The sequence below is a fragment of the Spermophilus citellus genome (genome assembly GCF_964194105.1).
Source record: "Spermophilus citellus genome assembly, contig: SCAFFOLD_114, whole genome shotgun sequence".
In the NCBI taxonomy this organism is placed as follows: Eukaryota; Metazoa; Chordata; class Mammalia; order Rodentia; family Sciuridae; genus Spermophilus; species Spermophilus citellus.
Genome location: NW_027672907.1, coordinates 311,432 through 333,440, shown reverse-complemented (window position 1 = coordinate 333,440; position 22,009 = coordinate 311,432). Strand labels below are relative to the sequence as shown.

The following is a 22,009-nucleotide window of genomic DNA, read 5'->3' as shown; positions in this document are numbered from 1 at the left end:
ATGCTGCAAACATTTTTCTATTACTATTGTCTCACCTGAGAACAGATTTTTCACTCTTATTTCATTTTGATGGGATAAAGAGACATATGCAGTACATTCTGTTTCTGTCTAAAACAAGTTCCTTCTAAAAGGGATTTGTTTGTACTATTACTTCTAGTTATAAACAGTAACTCCAGAAAATTCGGCATGTGTTTTGACCCAGATAAAGATGTGTTTTCGTTACAAGATTTCACAGAACCATGTGAAAATAAAGTCTATCGCTGGATTTTTCCAGCTATCTGTGTGGTTTGGGAAAGGAATGAACAGTATACATTTTTATAAGACAAATGTCAGAGTTACCTAAAAAGTATTCAAAAAGGCTGAGAGTACAACAGCAACCTGACAACTGACATTTCAAGGTCAAAATGTTCAAACCTGCCCACATTTTCATCCACTGCTGTACCCGAAACCTGCCCAGCTGCCAAACTCTCCCCCACTTCAAGTTTTGTTAATGTTATTTTAATGTTATTTTCTCTGCTTAGAGCATCCTTTCCCTGAACCCTTCACTGGCTTTTTCAAGTCTCACGTCCTTAGGAGAGCTTCTGACGACTATGCCCCACTATTCTCCACCTTTCCAAAGATTTCATTTCCCTCAGCTCGGTTCGCAATAATTAAACATTTGTAATTCAAAATTGTGAGAAGCTGCATCAACTTCATTCAGAAGTTTTATCACCTGTGCCTTGTTCTGGTAGTACACAACAGGCACCCAAAGGTTAAAGGGGTACATTTCAATCCAGTGCCCACTTGTACATACTGCAAATGCAATGGCAAGAACTTTAAAAATAGGGAACAATGGGGTTGAGTCTCTGTTACCAGAAACAAGTCGAGTATGGCTTTGGGGAGATTATGGGGGCCTCAGTCTCCTTACCTGCAATATGAAGAGTGAGGAACAATTTAATATACATCCTAATTTCTAAGTCAGGAACCAAAGGAGCAAGTGCAAATTCATGGGAATAGGAAGACAGATGCTAAATTATTTGTTTAAAATAGAGTCACTAAAAGATAAAAGAAAGAATTTACAATTCTACAATAAGGTCTAAACATGATAAACCCTCAAGTTTATTTTTCTTAAAAAGTGGCAAACACTACTAAAAAAAAGAATAATTCTCTATGTAAAAGAAATTTAAGAGATTTCAATTGGGCAAAAATATTTGCAACATGGATGATAAAGGGATAACATTCGTGCTATACAGATACTATAAACCAAATACAAAAAAGCCTATTAAATCCAAAAGAATGACCTAACAATTTTCTCTAGAGATACACACACACACACACACACACACACACACACACACACACCTAAAACTAAACATGCAAATTGAAAATGAGATATTTTACCCTTGCCTGTGAGCATGGTGAATATTTAAAAGAGGCAATATATAGTGTTGAAAATGGATAAAAGACATGGCCTCAATCATACCTTTTTCATGATTAATAGGTATAACTCTTTGAAAAGGATTATAGCAGTAGCTATCACATTTTAAATTCTATACCCACAGAGTGACTTTTCCAGCATTGTTAGGATGGGAGATGAACAAAAACAGGTAAAATAAAGAGGAAGAAGACTGTTATCCTAAATTTCTATAGAGAAGTGGAATAGGAAATGTGATTCACATTTTTATACTCAAATACTGTGTCCACATGAAACAGACTGAAATTCTTTAAGAAGTCTCCACCCCATAAGATGTCCCCCACGTAGCAAGTGGGGGAGCAAGGTGTAGAACCAGATATACAATACCATGTCTCATTACACCTGAGTAAATGCCAGCCCATGTATATAAAAGGATTAAAAGCTTTTATGAAGATTGCAAATTTAAAGAATCATTCTTTCCTACTTGTGTACTGTTCAAATTTGTTACAAGTTCTGCTTTTGTTACTAAACAAAAGCAGCAATTAGTCTTGAACCTGATCTCCCACAAGAGTGAATGAGTGTGTATAAGGTAACTTCAGGCAGTGCAAGACTGCCATCACTAAGAGGATGAAAAGAGATGACAAAGCCATCTGCTATGCACATACATCTCAATCAGGGTTCCGAAATACACAGAACTGAAATGTAAATAAATACACCATTATACAGAGAATTTTACACTTTCCTCAGGAATTGAGAAAGGAATAGCACCATTACCCAACTCAAACAAATTTATAAAACACTATTACACAATAACTGCCCCATAGCCAAGAACCAGATTTAAAATATAAACAGGGGCTGGGGATGTGGCTTAAGCGGTAGCGTGCTCGCCTGGCATGCGTGCGGCCCGGGTTTGATCCTCAGCACCACATACAAATAAAGACATTGTGTCCGCTGAGAACTAAGACATGATTTTAAAAAAAGAATAATTTTTAAAAATTCTCTTTAAAAAATGATATTTAAACATTCATGAAGACATAAATCAAACTTTAAACATTCATGAAGACATAAATCAAACCACAATATATTAATCAAAGTTGTGTATGTTCTAACAGAAATTACTTATTAAAGAGAAACAGATGCATATATTAGAATAGGCTTAAATGCGAAATATAAAATGCTAAATATAAAAAAATATTTAGTCTAAACTTCCATCTTCCAAGCCAGGCATGGTGGAGCACACCTATAATCCCAGCAACTGGGGAGGCTAAAGCAGGAGGATTGGGAGTTCAAAGCCAGCCTCAGCAACTTAGCAAGACCTTGTCTCAAAACGAAAAGGGCTGGGGATATGGCTCAGTGGTACAGTGCCTCTGGGTTCAATCTCTACTATGAAAAAATAAAAGATCTTCCATCCAGAAAAATAAAAGCTAATTAAATCCAGAATAAAGAAATCAAAGAGAAATAAAATAAAATTTTATTATTTAATATTAATACACTGATAAATCTCCATCCTGTCAGAACACAAAATTATAAATCAGAAACAGTAAATATGCTATAGACAGTAAAAGTATAAGAATATTATAGACAAAAGATAGCCTATTCAACAAATGGTGCTGGCAAAACTGGAAATTCATATGCAGCAAATGAAATTAAACCCCTCACCATAAGCACACACAAAAAGAACTCAAAATGGATCAAAGACTTAAGCACTACAGAGACTATGCCCAACAGAAGAAAAAGTAGGGCAAAATCTTCATAACGGCCTAAGATCTGACTTCCTTAACAGCACCCCTAAAGTGTAAGAAATAAAAAAAAAATCAAGAATCAGTAAGTGGAATAGATTGAAACAAACTTCTCAGCAAAGGAAACAACCATGTGAAGAGAGCCTTAGCCTCAGTATAGATTGGGAGAAAATCTTTACAACATACCTCAGATAAAGCATTAATATCTAGGATACATAAAGAACTCAAAAAACACCAACAAAACAAAACTCAATAGTCTAAAATGTACATTTATTAAATAAATGTACAGACTTCACAGAAGAAATACAAGTAATGAGAAAATGTTCAACATCTCTAGCAATTAGAGAAATGCAAATTAAAACTACATTGAGATTTCCTCTCACTCCAGTCAGAATGGCAATCATTAAGAATCCTGCCAACAATAAATGTTGGCAAGGATGTGGGGAAAAAGGTGCACTCATACATCGCTGGTGGGACTGAAAATTGGTGCAACCAATTTGGAAAGCAGTATGGAGATTCCCCAGAAAACTTTGAATGGAACCACCATTTGAACCAGCTATCCCACTCCTCGTTTTATACCCAAAGGATTCAAGAATCAGCATACTATAGTGATACAGCCACATCAATGTTTACAGCAGCTCAATTCACAATAGCTAAAATATGGAACCAGTCTAGATGTCCTTCAATAGACGAGTGGATAAAGAAACTGGTATGTATACACAATGAAATATTACTCAGCATTAAAAGAGAATAAAATTATGGTATTTGCAGGAAAATGGATGGAGTTGGAGAATATCATGCTAATCAAAATAAGCCAATCCCCAAAATCCCAAAGCCAAATGTTTTCTCTAATATGTGGATGCTAATTCACAATAGGGGAAGGGAGGACTAACGAAGAATGATTACCTTAGATTAGGTGGAGGAGAGGGGAGGGTTTATGAAAAATACATTACACACATATACACATATATATATACATATAACTATGTACATGTTGTAGAATCACACTGGCTGATCAGAAAAATGATAAATTATACCCCATCTATGTATATCCAACATGCATAAATGCATTCTACTGTCATGTATAGCTAATTAAAACAAATTCCATGAAAAACTAAAGATCTGAAAAGTTTAATATATCCAATTTTACGAATTTGAAACCTAATTAGAAAACCCAAGTTTCTCTGGTGAATTCCATCAAACATTTGAGGAAGAAGTAATTCCAATTCTACACAAATGCTGTCAGAAAATACAACAGGAATACTTGCCAACCAATATTTTGGGACCAGCACTATTACAACATCAAACCAGAAAAGCACATTACAAGCAAACAATCTACATACCAATATCCTTCAAATAGAGATGCAATAATCTGCTACTTATGCTTTTCACAATTATCTGCCTAAAGGCCTGATGATGGCTTCACCATGCCTGTGAAACCAAGTACAACACTGAGTTGCTTACTACTTGAGATCAAGTTCATAGGCATCTTCTTATGTTACCTGAATAGTTTGGAGACCTATGTCCTGACATTTAGGAAATTGTCCAGCAGAAAATATGGGGAAAAAAGATACTTCAGAAAGTCTTCTCTTTAGACTTCAGCCTAAAAAAGTATTAAGCCAGGCACAGTGGTACACACTTATAATACTAGAAACTCAGGAGGCTGAGGCAGGAGGATCACAAGTCTAAGGCCAGCCTTAGCAACTTAAGTCCCAGTTTCAAAACTAAAAACTAAGAAGCTCAGTGGTAAGTGTACCTGGGTTCAATCCCCAGTACAAAAAAAAGTGCAACCTATCATTAACAAAGCCAATTACAAAACATTAATGAATACTATAGAAAAATCGAAAGAACAGAAAATGTTGATATTTGGTATATTTCTACTTTTGCTCCTTAATTTCTACTAATGAGTTTTTCAGTAAGAAATAAAATTTCTCTAAAAATTTACGAAAAGGGGAAAAAGATTATATAATCTGAAGCTCCTAAGTCACTTTTGAAATAAGCTTTTTCATTTCAAAATGAGCATTTTAAATAGATGCTTCCCAATCTTTTTCATGGCAAAATAGAATGTCATGTTGCATGGCATCCACCAGCAAACTCATGAGACTGCTGGAAGCCTGAGGCAACCAGTGGATCTCGGGCAAAGTGCCCCAGCCACTGGCGGGCTGGCAGGCCATCGGCTGTCCTACAGTAGGCAAGCTGCTGCTCAGTTAAACTCCGGCTTGCTACATTTCAAAGTCAGAAATATGAGGAAAATCTCTTAATTAAAATACAGCAGCTTAAAAAAAATAATTCCCCATGGATTTTTAAGTCACTGTTCAAGATGAAAAGAGAAGACTGAATGACTTAAAATGGCATGGCAAATAGAGTCCAAACCAGTTGCAATGCATATTTAAGACCTCTCTCAAAGGGCTTATCTTTTATAAAACAATAATTGAAAAATATCAAAGTGGAACCAAATAGCTCCTATTTCAGTTTGCAGACTCTGCAGTATGTAGTTTCAAAAATACATTAACAACAATCTGGCTCCTTTTCTCCAGGCACGCACATGAAATATCATTTGGCATATGGGAGTTATTCCCATAAAGATGAGTCAGATAATAAGCAAATGATCATTTCCTCACATTATACGAAATGGAAAGAAGCCATTAATGCAGCATTAAGGGCATAAACTTCATACATTTGGAAGCCCACAAAATAAAACATTAGTTCTTAAAGCATTATCTCATCTATACTGCCACATTAACTGTGTACTCTAAAAATTTTTAACAAGTATTATAATTTGTATGAAATACAGAACAGTTAAGCTTCCTATTTTCATGTTAACTTGTAAATTTCTCAGTTTACTTACTGGCCAAGAGGTTTCTAAATCCAAAGCTCAAAAGGACCCCGTGTGTGTCTAGATCTTCCAACGTTTTGAGCATGCTCCTCAGACCTACCTCAGAGTTCCCAGGCTCACACCCAGCTAAGGGCCACACTGGAAAGTATTCAACTGAAACTCCCCCACATTATTCTTTTGGGGACTTTACAAACCATATATATTATGTAAGCCAAATAAGGTCTACTTTGAAAAGCACTGGTGAGGAAACTATAGAAGTTCAGGAGATTCTGGAGCTCTTTAAACATTCACTTTTATAAACACTACCTCTCTTCATGCTATTTTGAAAAGGATACTATGCAAGCAGAGCTTCTCAACTACCTTTACTGTTCCATTCATGGTATGTATACACATTGGTATGTTAATAAAAACCAAGAATATCATGACAATTACTCAAATGAATATAAAGATGTATATAGTACATATAATTAACACATATTCTCATGTATTTCTAAAATTCATCTACAGGAACTAAGCACATATACTGTGTTCATAAATTAATAAAATTCATTGACTAGTTCCTAAGTACTTACTCGATAAGGTCAAAATTCATGTGCCTATTATGTGTCAGGCAGCTCTAATCAGTAAAAATCTTAAGTTCCTGAGTAAGACAGGAGCCCTGCGCCAGGCGTAGTGACACACACCTGTAATCCAGGGGCTGAGGTAGGAGATTTGCAAGTTCAAAGCCAACCTCAGCAAAAGCAAGGTACTAAGCAACTCGGTGAGACTGTCTCTAAATAAAATATAGAGCTGGGGAGGTGGCTCAGTGATCAAGTGCCCCGAGTTCAACCTCCAGTACCAAAAAAAAAAAAAAAAAGACAGGAGCCCTGACTTCAAAGAACTTAGTCTGAGAATCAGACAAGCAAATCAAAGACTAATTGAGATATCAGAACAAACAAGCACCAGAGAAACAGAAGAGGTATAAATGGTGAAGGTGGCTTTCCAAAAGAGCTGATGCTTGACCCAACGTATACAGGGCCAATATATAGTGCAAGGAACCACCTGTAACAAGGCACAAAAAGCACAATGGGAATGGAAAACTTGACATGCGAACACTACAACATAGAACACAAGGCAGAGGACTCACAGAAGACAGGCCAATTGTGAAGGGTCTTACATCTGCAATTAGGAAATATGAATTGTATTCCACAGTCAATATCAAACAACTGATATTTTAGGTAGAATCATAGTAACAGTAGTTTAGTATCTCCTAAGTACTTATGCATCAGGCATTGTGAGAATTTTCATATTCTTGTATTTTGTATTTTCTCCACAACTCAATCCATAAAATTATGTGAACATTACAGATTTAAGACTGAGGTTCACAGAATGTGTCAGCTTTCCATCACTGACAAAATAATGAGACAATTTATGAGAAAAGATTTTGAGTCATGGTTTCAGAGGTTTCATCCATGGTCACTTGGCCCCGCTACTTTGGGCCTCTGGTGAGGCAGAACATCATGGTGGGGAGCATGTAGGTGAAGGAGCCAAGCCGCTCACCTCATGGAAACCAAGCAACAAAATAAAGGGACCAAGGTCCCAATATCCCCTACTCAGGCACACCCCCAATGATCTAACTCCCTCCCACTAGAACCCACCTCTTCAAGGAATAGCGCCCTCCCCCCAATAGGCTGATGACCAAACCTCCACTATGAAACTTTGGGGGACATTTAAGTTCCAAATCACATCAGAGAGGTAAAGTTACTTGACAAAGGTACATATAGGAGGCAGTACAGCCAAACATAAGAAAACCTGATAGAATCCTGCTTCTAAAATGATCAGTTTGAGGCTAAGAGCTCAATGGTAGAGGGCCTGCTTAGCTTGGATTTGATCCCCCAGCAACGCCCAAGGGGAAGGGAAAAAAAAAACACCTTGTCAAGGAGTGTAAAGTGTGAATTGAGAAGGAAACCACCAGCCAAGTGTTGCAAGAAACCGAGTAAGGTGTTAAGAACCTGAACCAGGAGTGATAAAGGGCAGAAATGGGAGACAAGAACTAATTCACCAGATCCCAGGGCTCTGTAAAGCCCAATTTTCCACTGCAGCACTTAGTACAATGTCAATGAAGTATTTGTCCTCTTCTCTCTTCCCTGATAGACTAAACTCAAATCTAGGAACCTATATCATAACTTCCATTTACACATTTAGTACCCAAGACAGTGCCTGGCACATAGAATTATGTGTCAAAGGAGGAAGAAAAAAGAATTTCTAGTTTTCTGGCTTGGGAAACCTAAGGATAATGGTACTACTGACCATCCAGGGAATAGAGCAGAAAAAAAACAGATTATAAGAGGAAATATACATTTATATAAATATGTAGGAAGTGTTACATTTGCTACTGTTACAACATACAGTATGTATAAAAATAACTCCATAGGAACATTACTTTATCCACCAATATGTGAAATTGCATAAGAATGATAACTGACATACTAATAGAATTTCACTGTTATGGGAATTCAGTTTTTTTTTAAATATTTGATCTTTAATTTCCTGAACACACTTAGGTGGCCGAGAAGGACAAAAGTGAGAAGGAAACAGGACCTAGGCTACCAGTGGTACATCTGACAACAGCTTAACCCCACTATTCCCACACGTAGGGGAATCCTCTATTAGCACCACTGTATAGCCTCCAAAACCACTGATGCTGCCCTCCTCCTCATTCTTCCACTGTCAAAGACTCTTCGTATCCTAATATTGTTTTAAGATAAAATATATGCATTATTTTCTTTCAAGTAAATGAGAAAATGCATGTAAAATACTACATATCCTGGAAAACAGTAAGACCATGTTTGTCATGAACAAGATGACCCATTATCACCAATTCCTACAGGTATGGCACTATTAAACTGACCAGATCTGACAAGGACCCCAGGTCCTCTAAATAAAACATAGGTAAAGGACGCATTTACCTCATCAATTATTTTCCTAATAATGTTTTCTCTGCCTTTTCATGCACTGCTTCTGTAAACTAAAATCCAAACCACTACCTCCATCTTCTGCTGACCTCTCATTCTCATGTGTTTGCAAATTGGCTTTATTCTTTAATACTGATGCATCATAATTATAAATAGGATTCATTATGCCATATTTGTACATGCACATAATTTGATCAATGTCATTATCCAGTATCTTCCCTATCTCCTCCTCCTCCCTCCTCCTATTCTGCTTCTTCTATTTCAATTAATGCATTATAGTTACATATATAAGCAGGATTCACTGGTATATTCGTGCATGGACTTAGCAAAATTTGGTAGATTTGTTCCCCAGTACTTCCTTGTGTCCTCCCCTCTTCCTTCTACTGCTCTCCCTTCCAATTTCATGAGATTCCTCTCCTCCCCCTCAGCTTTCTTTTCTGTTTTTCTCTAGCTCCCACCTGTGAGAAAACATTCAACCCTGGACTTTGAGTCAGGCTTATTCCACTTAGCAATCTGTTCTCCAGTTCCATCTATTTTCCTGAAAGTGCCATAATTTCATTCTTATGGTTGAATAAAATTCCATCTTGTATGTATATAATATTTTATTTATCCATCAACAGGCACCTAAGCTGGTTCCATAACTTGGCTATTATGAATTATAACTTTGCTACTATGAATTGGAAAGTATGTATCACTATAATATACTGATTTTAATTCTTTAATACCAAGAAATGGAATAGATTGATAATATGATGGTTTCCTTCCTTGAACTGAGGAATCTTACTGCTCTTTCTAAAGTGGTTTTATTAACTTGAACTGACTTCTTAAAATTGATTTCCAAAAATCACTTTCTCAACACTTATCTCACACCCATTAAAAACTCACTGTGTAAACCGTTTCCTTCTAGATTCGTCTGTTTCTAGTTAAATACTTGATTGCTTCACAGAGGACTATACCTTCTTGCTGACAATCATGTCAAATACCCAGTAAAACACTTCATGCACATAAATTGTATTAATTTTTGCTGAATGTTTCTAAGAATGATTAAGTCAGACTTTTCTTTTTATCTGACCAACTCTTGCCATAAATGTTTCTTCAGTGATCCAAAATAAAAAGCTACACTTAAATACTTTAAGTCTAAGTCAGTTTAGTGACAGTTTAAATTTCATATTCTTCTAAAACACATCTTAAAGCAAAATATTTAAGGTACATAAACAATTACAATTTTAATTATTTCAATAGTGAGAATAGATACTAAATATTAACAAGGATTATTATAAGTTTAACAAATTGTAGATTTAAAATTTTCATTTTATATCTTGTAAATTCTTACCTTGGCATTTCCCAATAATGGAGGTAAAGTCATCTTTGGCAGATCTGTAAAATATGTGCAAAGATCAAGTTTTATCCTTAAATACTACTGTGTAAGTCTATAAAATACTAGATATTATACACTTCTATATTCAACACTGAATCACTCCTTTCATAGAGAGTCTTATGAGGCATAACACTTTCATTAGAGACAGTATTTTCTTCCAACCTTCTTATGAAATCAGAAACACGAATACAATGATATAGCACAATGAGTTTAAGCATGCTCTTTTAATATGATAGAAAAATCTGGCCCCATTCCCAAAGGTTCTGATTCATTAGATCAGGGCTGAGCAAGGTGGTACACACTTGTAATCCCAGCTACGCAGGAGGATAAGGCAGGACGATGGCAAATTTGAGACCAGCCTGAACAATTTAGTGAGACCCCAACTCAAAATAAAAAGGGCTGGGAGTATAGCGTGTAGTAGAGTGTACAGCACACTCCAGGCCCCAAGTTCAATCTGTAGAGCCAAGGGGGGGGGGATGTATATATATAGGATGGGACCCAACAATACCTTTTAAAGTTTCAGATTGATCCTAGTTAAGAATCACTACTTTCTATCGTACTACAATTTTTGATCATGAAAGAAAAAGTCTTATTTTAATAAATCAAATAGCCCAAACAAGTCACCATATTTAAACCAGTGACATTTAAATCTGATCTTGAAATAGAGTACTATAATTATAAAATATGTTCAAAAATAAGGCTAAATCTAGAAAAATTACTAAAAATCACCCAAAACTTTCATCTCTTTAGCATCTGACCCAATTCCACTTCTACAAAGTTATCTCTGGGAATAACTACAGATATATGAGTGTTGAGAAAATTAATGCAGTCTAATTTATAAAAGAAAAGTACACCCAGAAGATTAAATTTTACTATGTACATGCATGAAATATTATGCAATTACATAAGTGATATGGAAAGATGTTGACATTTCTTAATAGCCTTTTAAAATTAAGAATACCAAGAATGAAAATTAAGTTTACAGATTGCAGAAGCAATTCATGAGTCACTATAAAACAGAAATATACAATATTATTCCACTAAACAAATACAAATAGAAAAGGTTCAAAGGATATACAACAAAATAGTAATAGACAATTTTGGCTAATAGACTAGGTAATTTATAGTTCTTTCTACTTAACTGTATTTTCTACTGTCTTTAATATAATCACTAACAGTTGCTATTTTTGCTGAGGAAGAAAAGGCAGGAAGATATAATCTGGTTTTGTTAAACCTTAATAGAACTTATTCACCCAAAATAGTTAAGCAAATCCTGGGGATGAGAGAATTTATGCTTTTTTCCTGTAAGCATTCCTTATTTTAATGTGTTCTGTTGTGTTCTATGATAGTTTCCAATTAGTTCCTATTTTATAACAGCCCATAATCAATTATTTCACTACTTGGGAAATAAGGAAACATTAACCAATTCTAATCTATAGCTGCTGACAAATTACAAATTAAAGAAGCAATTCACAAACAATTGTTTCACTATCCTATCCATGGGCAGCCCCACAACAAGTGTGTCATACTAGAATAAATGATCAGTCATTTACCATGACCACAAGAATAAAAATGGGAACAGCAACTCAAGTTCAAATGCAAAAAGACAGCACTCTCTCCGAAATTAAATTTTTATAGCTTTTCATTTTTTCCCCCTCAAAATCCATTTCTTTATATATTATTTATATAATAATATTTGATATTTTCCTAATATCAAATAATGGTGAGAAACTAAGAATATCTTTCATATTCTAATCCAAGCAACAAATGTTTATTAAATACCTATTGAGTACTAACTGCCATTACTACCGAGTCAATCTTGCATTGCACACGTCCTTTACTATGGCAGAAAGGATGAATACGGAAAATAACAAATGACCTTAAAATTCAAGGACAAGCACTAGTCATAAGAATTTATTTTTAGAATCTCTTGTCCGTTTTCTTTGCTGATCATTCCACATCTTGCTCAAACACACCTGCTTTTAGGTTACTGCAGAGTCAGTCTATATGCTCCTATATTTAGTCAACAAAAGCAAATGAATGCCAACTGAGCAATGCAAGGCATAGGTGGCTATGCCCTATAATGCCTTCTCAGCCCAATTCCCCTATTCCACTTGCAAACACCCCGTGCTTATTCACCAAACTATTAATCCCTAGGTATGTATATTGAAATACAAGCTGGGAAAAACAGGAGTCTCTCCTGCAAGGAGCACATAACTGGAGCTACAGACTCCAAATCCCATCTGTCCCAAGTTCCTGGTAAATGGAACACACTGAAGTGCAAAGCAGTAGCCTAATATAATAGGGAAACATACAAGCATTCTTGGCTAAGCATGACATAAGTGAAACGTAATACAGGTTTGTGGCTAAGAGCATAAACAGTGAAACTAAAAGCCTACTGCAAATCCTTGAGGAGGTTATTCAACTAGATCATGCCCACTTTATTATAGAAATAAGGGAAAATAGCAATACCTACAGCCTCACAAGGGATTCTATCCAGATTAAATGAGTAAACATGCATAAAGCGTTTGTGATTGTGCCCACTATTAGCATCTTATTATTAAAAATAGAAAAAAGTTATCATAGGTTCCTAAAGGATAGATGATTAACCAATGTATGGGAAGAGGAGACTAATGAAGGGTATATTATCAAAGGCTTCCTAGTGGAGTTAACTTTTCACCACGTAAGCCTCAAGACATACGTTACAAAACATTTTCAAATTATCTTTTCATCCATGAAATCATTGGTCAAATGGTCCCCTCCCAAGCTTATTATCTTGATCACACACATGCACACCCAGACTAACACCTAAAATCATTTCAGTGTTTTCCTTTCATGGAAAAGTGGAAATAAGTCTGGCCTACTAACTTATTTTTAAGTGAGTCACATTATGAGCAAGCAAGTTTCTCTAAAAGACACATTATTGCAATGAATGGAATATGAGGTGCTAGCCCATTCCTATGAACAATTTAAATTCAAACACTGTGCTGATTTGATGCTTAATGATGCTGTCAAAAAAAGCAATCACAGGCATGGTGGCACACGCTTGCAATCCTACTGGGTAGGGATGCCGAGGTAGGAGGATTCCAAGTTCAAAGCCAGCCTCAACTTATCGAGGCCCTCAGCAACTTGGTGAGACCCCATCTCAAAATAAACAAAGGGCTGAGGACATAGCTCGGTGGTTAAGCACACTTGAATTCAATCCCTGGTACAAACACCACTCGCACACACCTGCCCATAAATTTGCATCAAGTTAAAGAATTTATTTTTGAATGGCTGTCATTACTGTCCATCATTACTATTCCTGATGGTTTTAGAAGGGATAAAAAAGCCTTCCCAGTTGAAGCCAATGCCCAGGTGGGGACAGATCTTCTGTTTTCTATCCCTACCCCCTAAATTTGAAGAGTCCAGTTCTGCCTGAATACATGAAAGAAAGAAAAGACTGAAAACTTAATGATCATTAATATCACTTTTCTTAATGAAGCAGCAGGAAAATCCTGACTAGCATCTAGACCTAAACATCTTGAAAGTTTTGTTTTCTTTTCAAGAACCAAGAATGAATTAGGGCTTTCCTAGAAAAAAGTAACCCTCAATTTAGAGTTGCCACACATTTAATTTGCTACTGCAAATTTCCCAAAGAACTAGTTTTTCTGAATTAGTTGTTGTAATTCTTTTACAATTAATGTAATATTTTAAAATAAAACACCAAGAAAACCCAACTTAGAGAACTCTTTCATTGTCAAGTAATGTGTAACCTTGGTCTTTCACAAACCCAAATTCGATCTACAGCTTGTGCCAACAGAACAAAGCTGTCCCCTCTCTGACACCTTCCTGAGCATCTCTGATAGAGCAGTAACTAGTCAAACAAAGGTGATTTCCAGAGTCTAGAAAATGAGACATTCATGTGAATGTAAAACTCAGGAGACAGCAGAGTGGCCTGGGGAAGTCAAAATATGAGTAAACTACTCTTAGAAAGCATCACTCATAAGTTGGCATTCGATACTATTAAGTCACTTAATTTTGTGAAGTCCTTATGAATATTCCTCACTTAAGACTAAAAATCTTAGCTCTTGTTTCTCAAGTAGAATTTTACTCAAAGGAAATTTTACATATGAATAATATTAACAATTACCTTATCTCTACACACTGATCTTGAACAGCAGCCAAAAGCTTTCCATTGCTTTCATGAAAGAAAAAAAAATATATGAATATTTGTCACAGCCTTCAACACAGATGGAATTATTTTAACTTAAATCATTGATTTTTCTATAATTATTCATCTTTTGACCTTATAATTCAATGAGTCCCTAGGTACAAAAGCAGAGAAATTAATACAGCTTGAATTAATATTTAAATAATACTGATCATAGGTCACAAAGGGAATTTATATATCATAAAAATCAAGAATGAAAGCCATAAAACCTTAAAATTAATGTCAACAATGAAATTTAAGAGCTAATCCAGATATAAAAATGTGAATTTTACACATCTTACCTTGCAAGTACCAAATGCCAGTTTATCTGTTTATTAACCAATCGAACCAGTCCATCAGGGAGCAAAAAGGGTGTGGGGCTGAAACCACAACACATCAGTTACTTAAAATCAAATCTAGGTAAATATTAATACAGGTTTTTAAAAAGATTTTTCCCATTAGATCATAAAATTGGAATGTCAACACAAAACCAAAAGTTACTAATTGATACCTGAAACTTGACCATATTTTATATATATATATATATATATATATATTTTTTTTCTCTATTTCCAGAAAACATGGTGTGTGTTCAAAGATACAGATCTCACCCTTTCCAGGAAAAACGTATCTAGAATATGAATAAAAGAGCAGAGTGTGTGTGTGTGAGTTTATGCCAAACCCTTTCTGCTGTGACAACCTAGAAATTCTGGCTCAACAAAAACAAATTCCAAGATAGTGAAATTCACCGTAGAAAGGTAAATTTCCAAGTAGTAACAATAAAAAGATACCTGAAAGCTAGAACTGGTCAAGGGAAAAAGATGAGAACCCCAAACAGGATTTGCTATACAGAATAGGAAACAAGCAACTAGATCAGAGAGGACAGGAGTTAGAAGAGAGATGCACAGTGCTCAAGTGTATGTTCCAGCAATGAAAGAATAAGGGCCCAGAAACTAATGATTCTCTTCTGCCTGGAACTCTAGTCTGTGGAAACCGAGTATGAAATCTATCAAAAATCAAAAGCCCCAAGCTGGGGCTAGAACTCGGTGGTAGAGCTCTTGACTAGCATATACAAGCCCTTGGCTTGATTACCACCATCAAAAAATTTTAATAAGTTTAATAAAAGTTCAAGCCTACATTAAGTGCAAGATCAGACTAAAGTTTCACTATACTCATATGATACAGAAATCCCCAAGCATAAGTTCACTATAAAGCCATTCACAAGACATGAAGAAACTATCCACAACCAATGAATTAAACAAGTAAGGGATACCTGAAGAAAGACAATAGAAAATTTCTACTGAAACAATAAGTTTTAGAGAAAAAATGATTGTTTTGTTATTAAAATGTTGAACTGAAAAAAATTGCAGGAAAAACAAGGAAATCGGAAAATACAATCGTATTTTTGGACTAGAATATATAGTTGGTGTTATTTATCCTCATTTTTAATATAAAGACAGGAAATATACATGAAATGTGAATATGAACACCATCTACACAGGATAATTTTCTCTTGGAGGGACAGAAAAGGAAAGACATGGGGTAAGGACTTGAAATGTGACATTTTGTAGAGAGAAAAGGAATATCTGAAATATGGCAGAGTAGCAACAACTGCTTTAATTCAAATGTAGATACAAATCAAACATGTTTATTATATTGTATAGAATTCAGTATTTTTAATATTTTTAAATTAAATGGAAAAAATTTTTAAAGAAAACTGTACTTTTAATATTAGATCCCAAACCTTCAGGTTTAATGATCATAAGCTCAAGAGCACTAATTGAAATACAATCTTTTTGAAAATAAGATGAGGAAGATAAAGACTTCATAATGCATTCACAACCTATATTATGATCAACATGGCTGGTATGGTTTAGACATGAGGTGTTCCCCAAAAGCTCATGTGTAAAACAAGAAAGTTGAGAGATTAGATTAAGGTTCTCATAATCTGATAATCTCATCAGTACATTAATCCACTTGACTGCATTAACTGGCTGGTAACTGTAGGCAGGTAAGGTGTGGCTGGAGGTGGTGCGTCTCTGGGGGCTTATCTTTGGGGTATATATTTTGTGAGTCCAGTTTAGTCACTCTGCTTCCTGGTACCATGTCCTGAGCACTTTCCTCTGCCATATTTTTCCTCCATGATGTCCTGCCTTACCTTGGGCACTGAGGAATGAAGTCTGCTATCTATGGATTAAAACCTCTGAAACTGAGCCGCAAATTAAATTTTTCCTCTTTAGTTGTTCTCATCTTTTAGCCATAGCAGCAAAAAAGCTGACTAAAACATTGGCCAGTTTAAGGAATAGGACTTTCCATGAGAAAAGAGGATACCTTTTGATACCTGATCTGAAGGTAAGGTAATCACATAAGGATTGCATCAGAGTGAACTTTGAGCCCTCAACAAATGGAATCAGCAATGTGTGTAGATATTTTCTGCCTACTCTGTCCACGGTGTTCAAGATACCTTCATATTCTCCCATTTACCTACTCTTCCTTCCTCCTCATTCATCTCTACCCTATCATATTCCACATGCTCAAAGAAACAAATTTAAAGAAACCTATATAAATTTGCATATATATACATATAGATGTACACACACACACACACCAATCCATAGAGAGCTTAAAAAAAATCTGGAGGAAGTCCTAGAGAAGAGCAAAGGTCTCTTATGCAAGTATATTATCTCTGGAGCTTTCAAGATGAGGAAAAGGCAATCTGTAATAAGTAATTCTATAAACAAGTTCCACATATTTCTAGAAGTATAATTACATCCTTTGAGATTACTTCATTCCTTTTAAAGTTAAAAATCAACACTACATCAGAAGAATTAAAAAGTACACAAGAACTGAAACCTAAAGAACATTCTGATATATAGCAACTGAATATTAACACAGGAGAGTGGATCCAACAATAACTTTTTAGATATGCAAGCCACACATCCACCCTGTGTGTTCAAGATAATGCTGAGGACACAGATGAAGCAAAAGTAATGAGATTCTTAATGACTACAGAAACAAAAATTACCAAGTCTATCCTCACAATTTATGCCAAAATATTAGAGATGTATACTTTTTAAAATTGGTCACCTTAATGTCAGCATTAATATCATGATCTGGGGCTTATTTATTAACATTTAAATCAGATAATGTACGTATTTGATGTCCATACTGTTTCTCTGAAGAACTGAAGTCTCACCTGTACCAGATGTATTGGCGTAAAAATAGTAAATTATCTGGAATAGAAAAAAGCCAAATATAAGTCAATTGTCCTTTAATAATCATTTTCAATTTAGGTTTACAGGTGACAAGTCCAGAAGGTACTACAGTCCGAGTCATCACAAAACAATATTGAGAACATAATTCTTAAGATGAAAATAACCTAATATACAGTTTTAATAGAATTTAATGTGAACAAATATGATTCAAGTTTGTGTATTATTCAAGATTTCAAAGTACTACCTAACAAAAAAAATAAATAAAAATCTAAGAAGCTTCAATGAAACCATGACTAGAAGTCATAGAAATTGACCTTTAAAATCAGGTAAACTATTTGTATAAAAATTAAACCAAAGACACCAATTCACACTTTATAACAAAGATAAATACTAAATGAGGAAGCCATGGGTGGGGGTTCTAATACAATACTAAATGATTTATATGATTTTTTAAAATACCTATGTGTGGTATATACATATATGAATGTGTATGCAGCTAGGTGTGTATCAATATAAAAAAGTCTGAAGATAGATTATCTCTGAGTTGAAAAAATATTCTGATTTGTGATTACCTGTATTTTCTAAATTTTCTACAATTTTTACTATTGTACGTTTTCTAAAATTTCAAAGCATATGAGATAATGAAAATTCAATGTTACAGCTCCTTGTATAAGATAAAATTATAATTTCAGCCACTCGACACTTTTGAAACTGAATCTTCTTATAAGGAGCTCAAACCTCCCAAAAATAAAAATGGACTTTGGAGGCAGAATGGTCACATTAAAAAGAAAAACCGGCAAATTTCCTCAGCTGAAAACAAAGGAATAACAGCACCTCCCCACTACTCTGGTAAAAGGACTATTTAAAGTCTCACAGTCCACTCAATAAGGATAGCACTCAATTCTTTTTCAGACTCTTATTAGCTCACATGTAAAGGCTGTCAGTAGTGGCATGAACAGATTTTTTGACCAGTTATATCTGAATCATTTTTAAAGTAGTTTTCCAGCCTTTTCCCCTTCAACATCCATAGTCTCTCCAAGACTTACACCAGGTTAGATTTCTTCATTCCTTATAGAATACATCCGCAATAGTTAAAACTAGGGTACACCCTCACCCTACACTGCATTAAAGACAAATGTGGAAATACATGTATATGCATCTGCATATAAAGATAAAATTAAACTCAACATGTATGTCACTTCCATCATCTTCCACATCAATAGTCTAAAGAACACATTTTAAAACACCCAAGCTTTCTAAAATAGCAGTTGTAAATGAAATGGGGGAAAATTAACTATTACATATAGAAAAATAAATGAGCTATATTTACCTCTGATTGCTTTTGTGATAAACGATGCTCCATGCTTTCGGTTACCTCTAGGCTACAATTTGAAAAACAAATCCTTACATTTGAAAGTGTTACAGTAATACTTGTACAACTTGTCAACTTATACTTAACTAATGCTCAGAATTAAGAATATTCAAAACCTAGAGATTGACAGAAAAGTATTATCAGGACTGGGTATAGTTGGATAAAGGTGAGCCTGGCAGTAATAAGCACATGTCAACCTGAACCTTGCACAAGAGCACAACAGGCTGCAAACTTTCCAAATAAAAACAAATTGAAGACAAGAGAAATCAAGGGCAAAGAATGTGGCTGCTGGTTCAGGATAGTCTATGTGGGTGGGCTGCAGAAACCTAAAGTAAGGTTTGCTTATAGGAAAAGTGATCATATGGATTAGTAAACTCATCCCTCAAGGCAAATTCATTGAATATCTCTATGTCCATAAAGGCAATGCTACTAACAGACATAACTGCTATATTGAATAATTCCATTCTGTAAGTATAAACTGAACACTACTGAATGTTCATTAAACAGGTATTATATGTGAGTAAAATGCACTGAAGGGCTGTCAAGAAAATGTGAAGACAACATTAAGTGCAGATAATATTTTTTTAAGAATATGTAAACATTATTTGACTCAACACAGGTGATCATCAAGACACAATTTGGCCCCACGGAGACAGATGAATCCGATAGTGGCCCTCTAAGAGCTTATGGTTCAGCTGCTGACATCAGAATCCCAAAAAAAAGAAGAGGCAGCAAAGCACTTCTAAAGTTTCAATATAAGTTGCTGCTGTGCTTATTTTTCTAAATCAACTTATTATTCTGAACATTACTGTAATTAACCATCAGTATTAATGAGTAGAAACAGCCTGTAGAACGCAAAAGGTAAGCCACCTGTTAGGCTAGCTGTATAACCTACAAAGTACTTATGTTATTCAGAACAAATGGAAAAATACCAGAAAAACTATCTGCAGAATTTTGCCTCCCTACAAAATGCATTAAGCAGAAACTGCAGTAAGACTGTTATAGAGAAAAGCTATACACTTTATAGGAAGGTGAGCTGTACAATAAGCAAACACTCACAAAAGACATGGTAAAACCGAGTTCTTATGAACTACATTTTCCTTAACGATCCTGTTTGAGCTTGCTGCTTCCTCCAAGTCTAACAGTGACAGGAACAGTTAGATCCTTTAAGTATCTGTTGAGTCAGGTTCAGTAGCACAAGCCTATGATCCCTGCCACTCAGGCTGAGGCAGGATTGCAAGTTTGAGGACAGCCTCAGCAACTTGATAAGACTGTTTCAAAATAAAAATAAGGGTTGAGGATTTACCTCCTTGGTAGAGCACGCCTGTGTTCAATCCCCAGTCCCCCTCCTCCCAAAACATGCTGAATAAACCCGAGTCTGGATCTTCACCCTATGCATGGAAGGTCCTGCCCGGGAAACAACTGATAACCCCAGGATCCAGTTCATAAGCCACCAACCAACATAGAACTCCTTTCCTAGCAGGGCTCCCAAACCAAGTCAGTTGCTCTCCTCTCCTCACTTCCTTGGCATGTCACGAAAACCGCTACGCAGAACGTACAGCACCAGGTTACAGGAAAGTTCACCTGGTTATCGCCCCTCTAGACTGCAAGTCCCAAGAGAGCATAGTATCCTCTGCGTCCTCAGCTCCTCGCTGGGACGCGGAATATAAGACACGGACACGGTTTTACTAAAGGCTTGTTTACTGAAAAAAACTAGCGCGATTCACCCCACGTGGGGGGAAAGGGTGAGATCCCGCGACCCCCGGGGGCCCCAGACGTAGAGAAGCCTCTGGCGACCTGGGAAACTCCTGCCGCAGACAAGGCAGCCCAGACCCGGCCTCGCCAGTCCGCGGGAAGGGATCCCCGAGAGTCCGGACAGGAGGACCCCCAGCCCCTCTCCGCGACCTCCCCTCTAAGAAAAAGTGACAGCGACTAGAGAGATCAGGTGCACGGCCATCGCGCGCCGTCCCGCACAGATATCCGGACTCCAAGCCCAGGAGGAACCCGAGACCCGTGCGGGCGCCAGGTGGACCGCACACGCCGCCCACCCGCTCCCGCTCCTCTCCGCTACGTGGCTCGGGCGACTTGGCTCTGCCTGCCAAGCGCCCTCGCTGCACGGCCGCCACTGCCGCCGCCGTACAGGGGCCGGGCTCACCTGTACTTCTGTCTCGGGGGGCCACTCGGTGTTGACCAACAAGTCATAGAGGATCGTCTCCTCCTCGCCCTCTGAAGTGCCGGAGCTCAAAGCCAGCCCTGACTCGGGGGCCGCCATGTTCGCCCCGGACTGAGCAGCCGAGGGAGTGGCGCTACGGCGTCCCACGCTGGACAAGCTTCCCAGGCTGCGGCCGCTTTTAATTCTCCAGGATGAAGAGATGGAAAAGTGAAATGAACTGGCCACCAAGAGAATGCTGTTAGATATGACAATGACCATTGCATTTGGAGTAGGACTTGGGTCCTGATCCCCTCGTTATTTCTGCGTGAGAAGGGCCAAGTCATTGAATCTTTCCTATAAAAGAAAAGCTTCTGTAAAACAAAAAAGTACTTTCGAGTTGCTGGTTTTAATTTAGGTTTGATAGAACCCACGGTTTTTAAGTGGGTAAACGCCAAAACAAAAATTACCCGAATCAAAACGTTGAGCTAAAGATAGACATCAGAAGCTTAAGAAAAGCAGTGAGGGTCAGAGGGTTTGCAGGAGCTTCCTTTCGCCCTGGGTCTTTATAGGTAAGTTTGAATCCCCGCGGAGGTGGTCTGAGGCAGGCACTTCAATTAGGGGGAAATGGAGTGAGCAAAGAAAAAAAGAGCAGACAGACTGAACAAAACTTGAGAAAGGGTGTGGAGAGCGTCAGTGATGTAATAGCAAACTGAGGACCAGACTCGTTTGTGTACTCAACGAGTACCTCCAAGTAGAAACACCCGTACTGTAAGCAGAA

General features: G+C 36.6%; 1 protein-coding gene across 1 annotated transcript in view; it reads right to left on the bottom strand.

Moving 5' to 3' along the window:
* LOC308640367 (NBAS subunit of NRZ tethering complex-like) overlaps nucleotides 1–21,367 on the bottom strand; it is a gene marked incomplete at its 3' end in the record, with an annotated part of 30,675 nt that extends 9,308 nt beyond the window's left edge. Inside the window, exons 1-6 of the mRNA XM_081312301.1 lie at nucleotides 21,235–21,367; nucleotides 19,038–19,089; nucleotides 17,689–17,725; nucleotides 14,795–14,872; nucleotides 14,433–14,480; nucleotides 10,256–10,299 (exon numbers count right to left, since the gene is read on the bottom strand). Of these exons, the coding sequence (XP_081168427.1) occupies nucleotides 10,256–10,299; nucleotides 14,433–14,480; nucleotides 14,795–14,872; nucleotides 17,689–17,725; nucleotides 19,038–19,089; nucleotides 21,235–21,351 (376 nt within the window). The 5' untranslated portion in view covers nucleotides 21,352–21,367. The remainder of the gene's footprint in view (nucleotides 1–10,255; nucleotides 10,300–14,432; nucleotides 14,481–14,794; nucleotides 14,873–17,688; nucleotides 17,726–19,037; nucleotides 19,090–21,234) is intronic.
* Nucleotides 21,368–22,009: the final 642 nt, after the last annotated feature.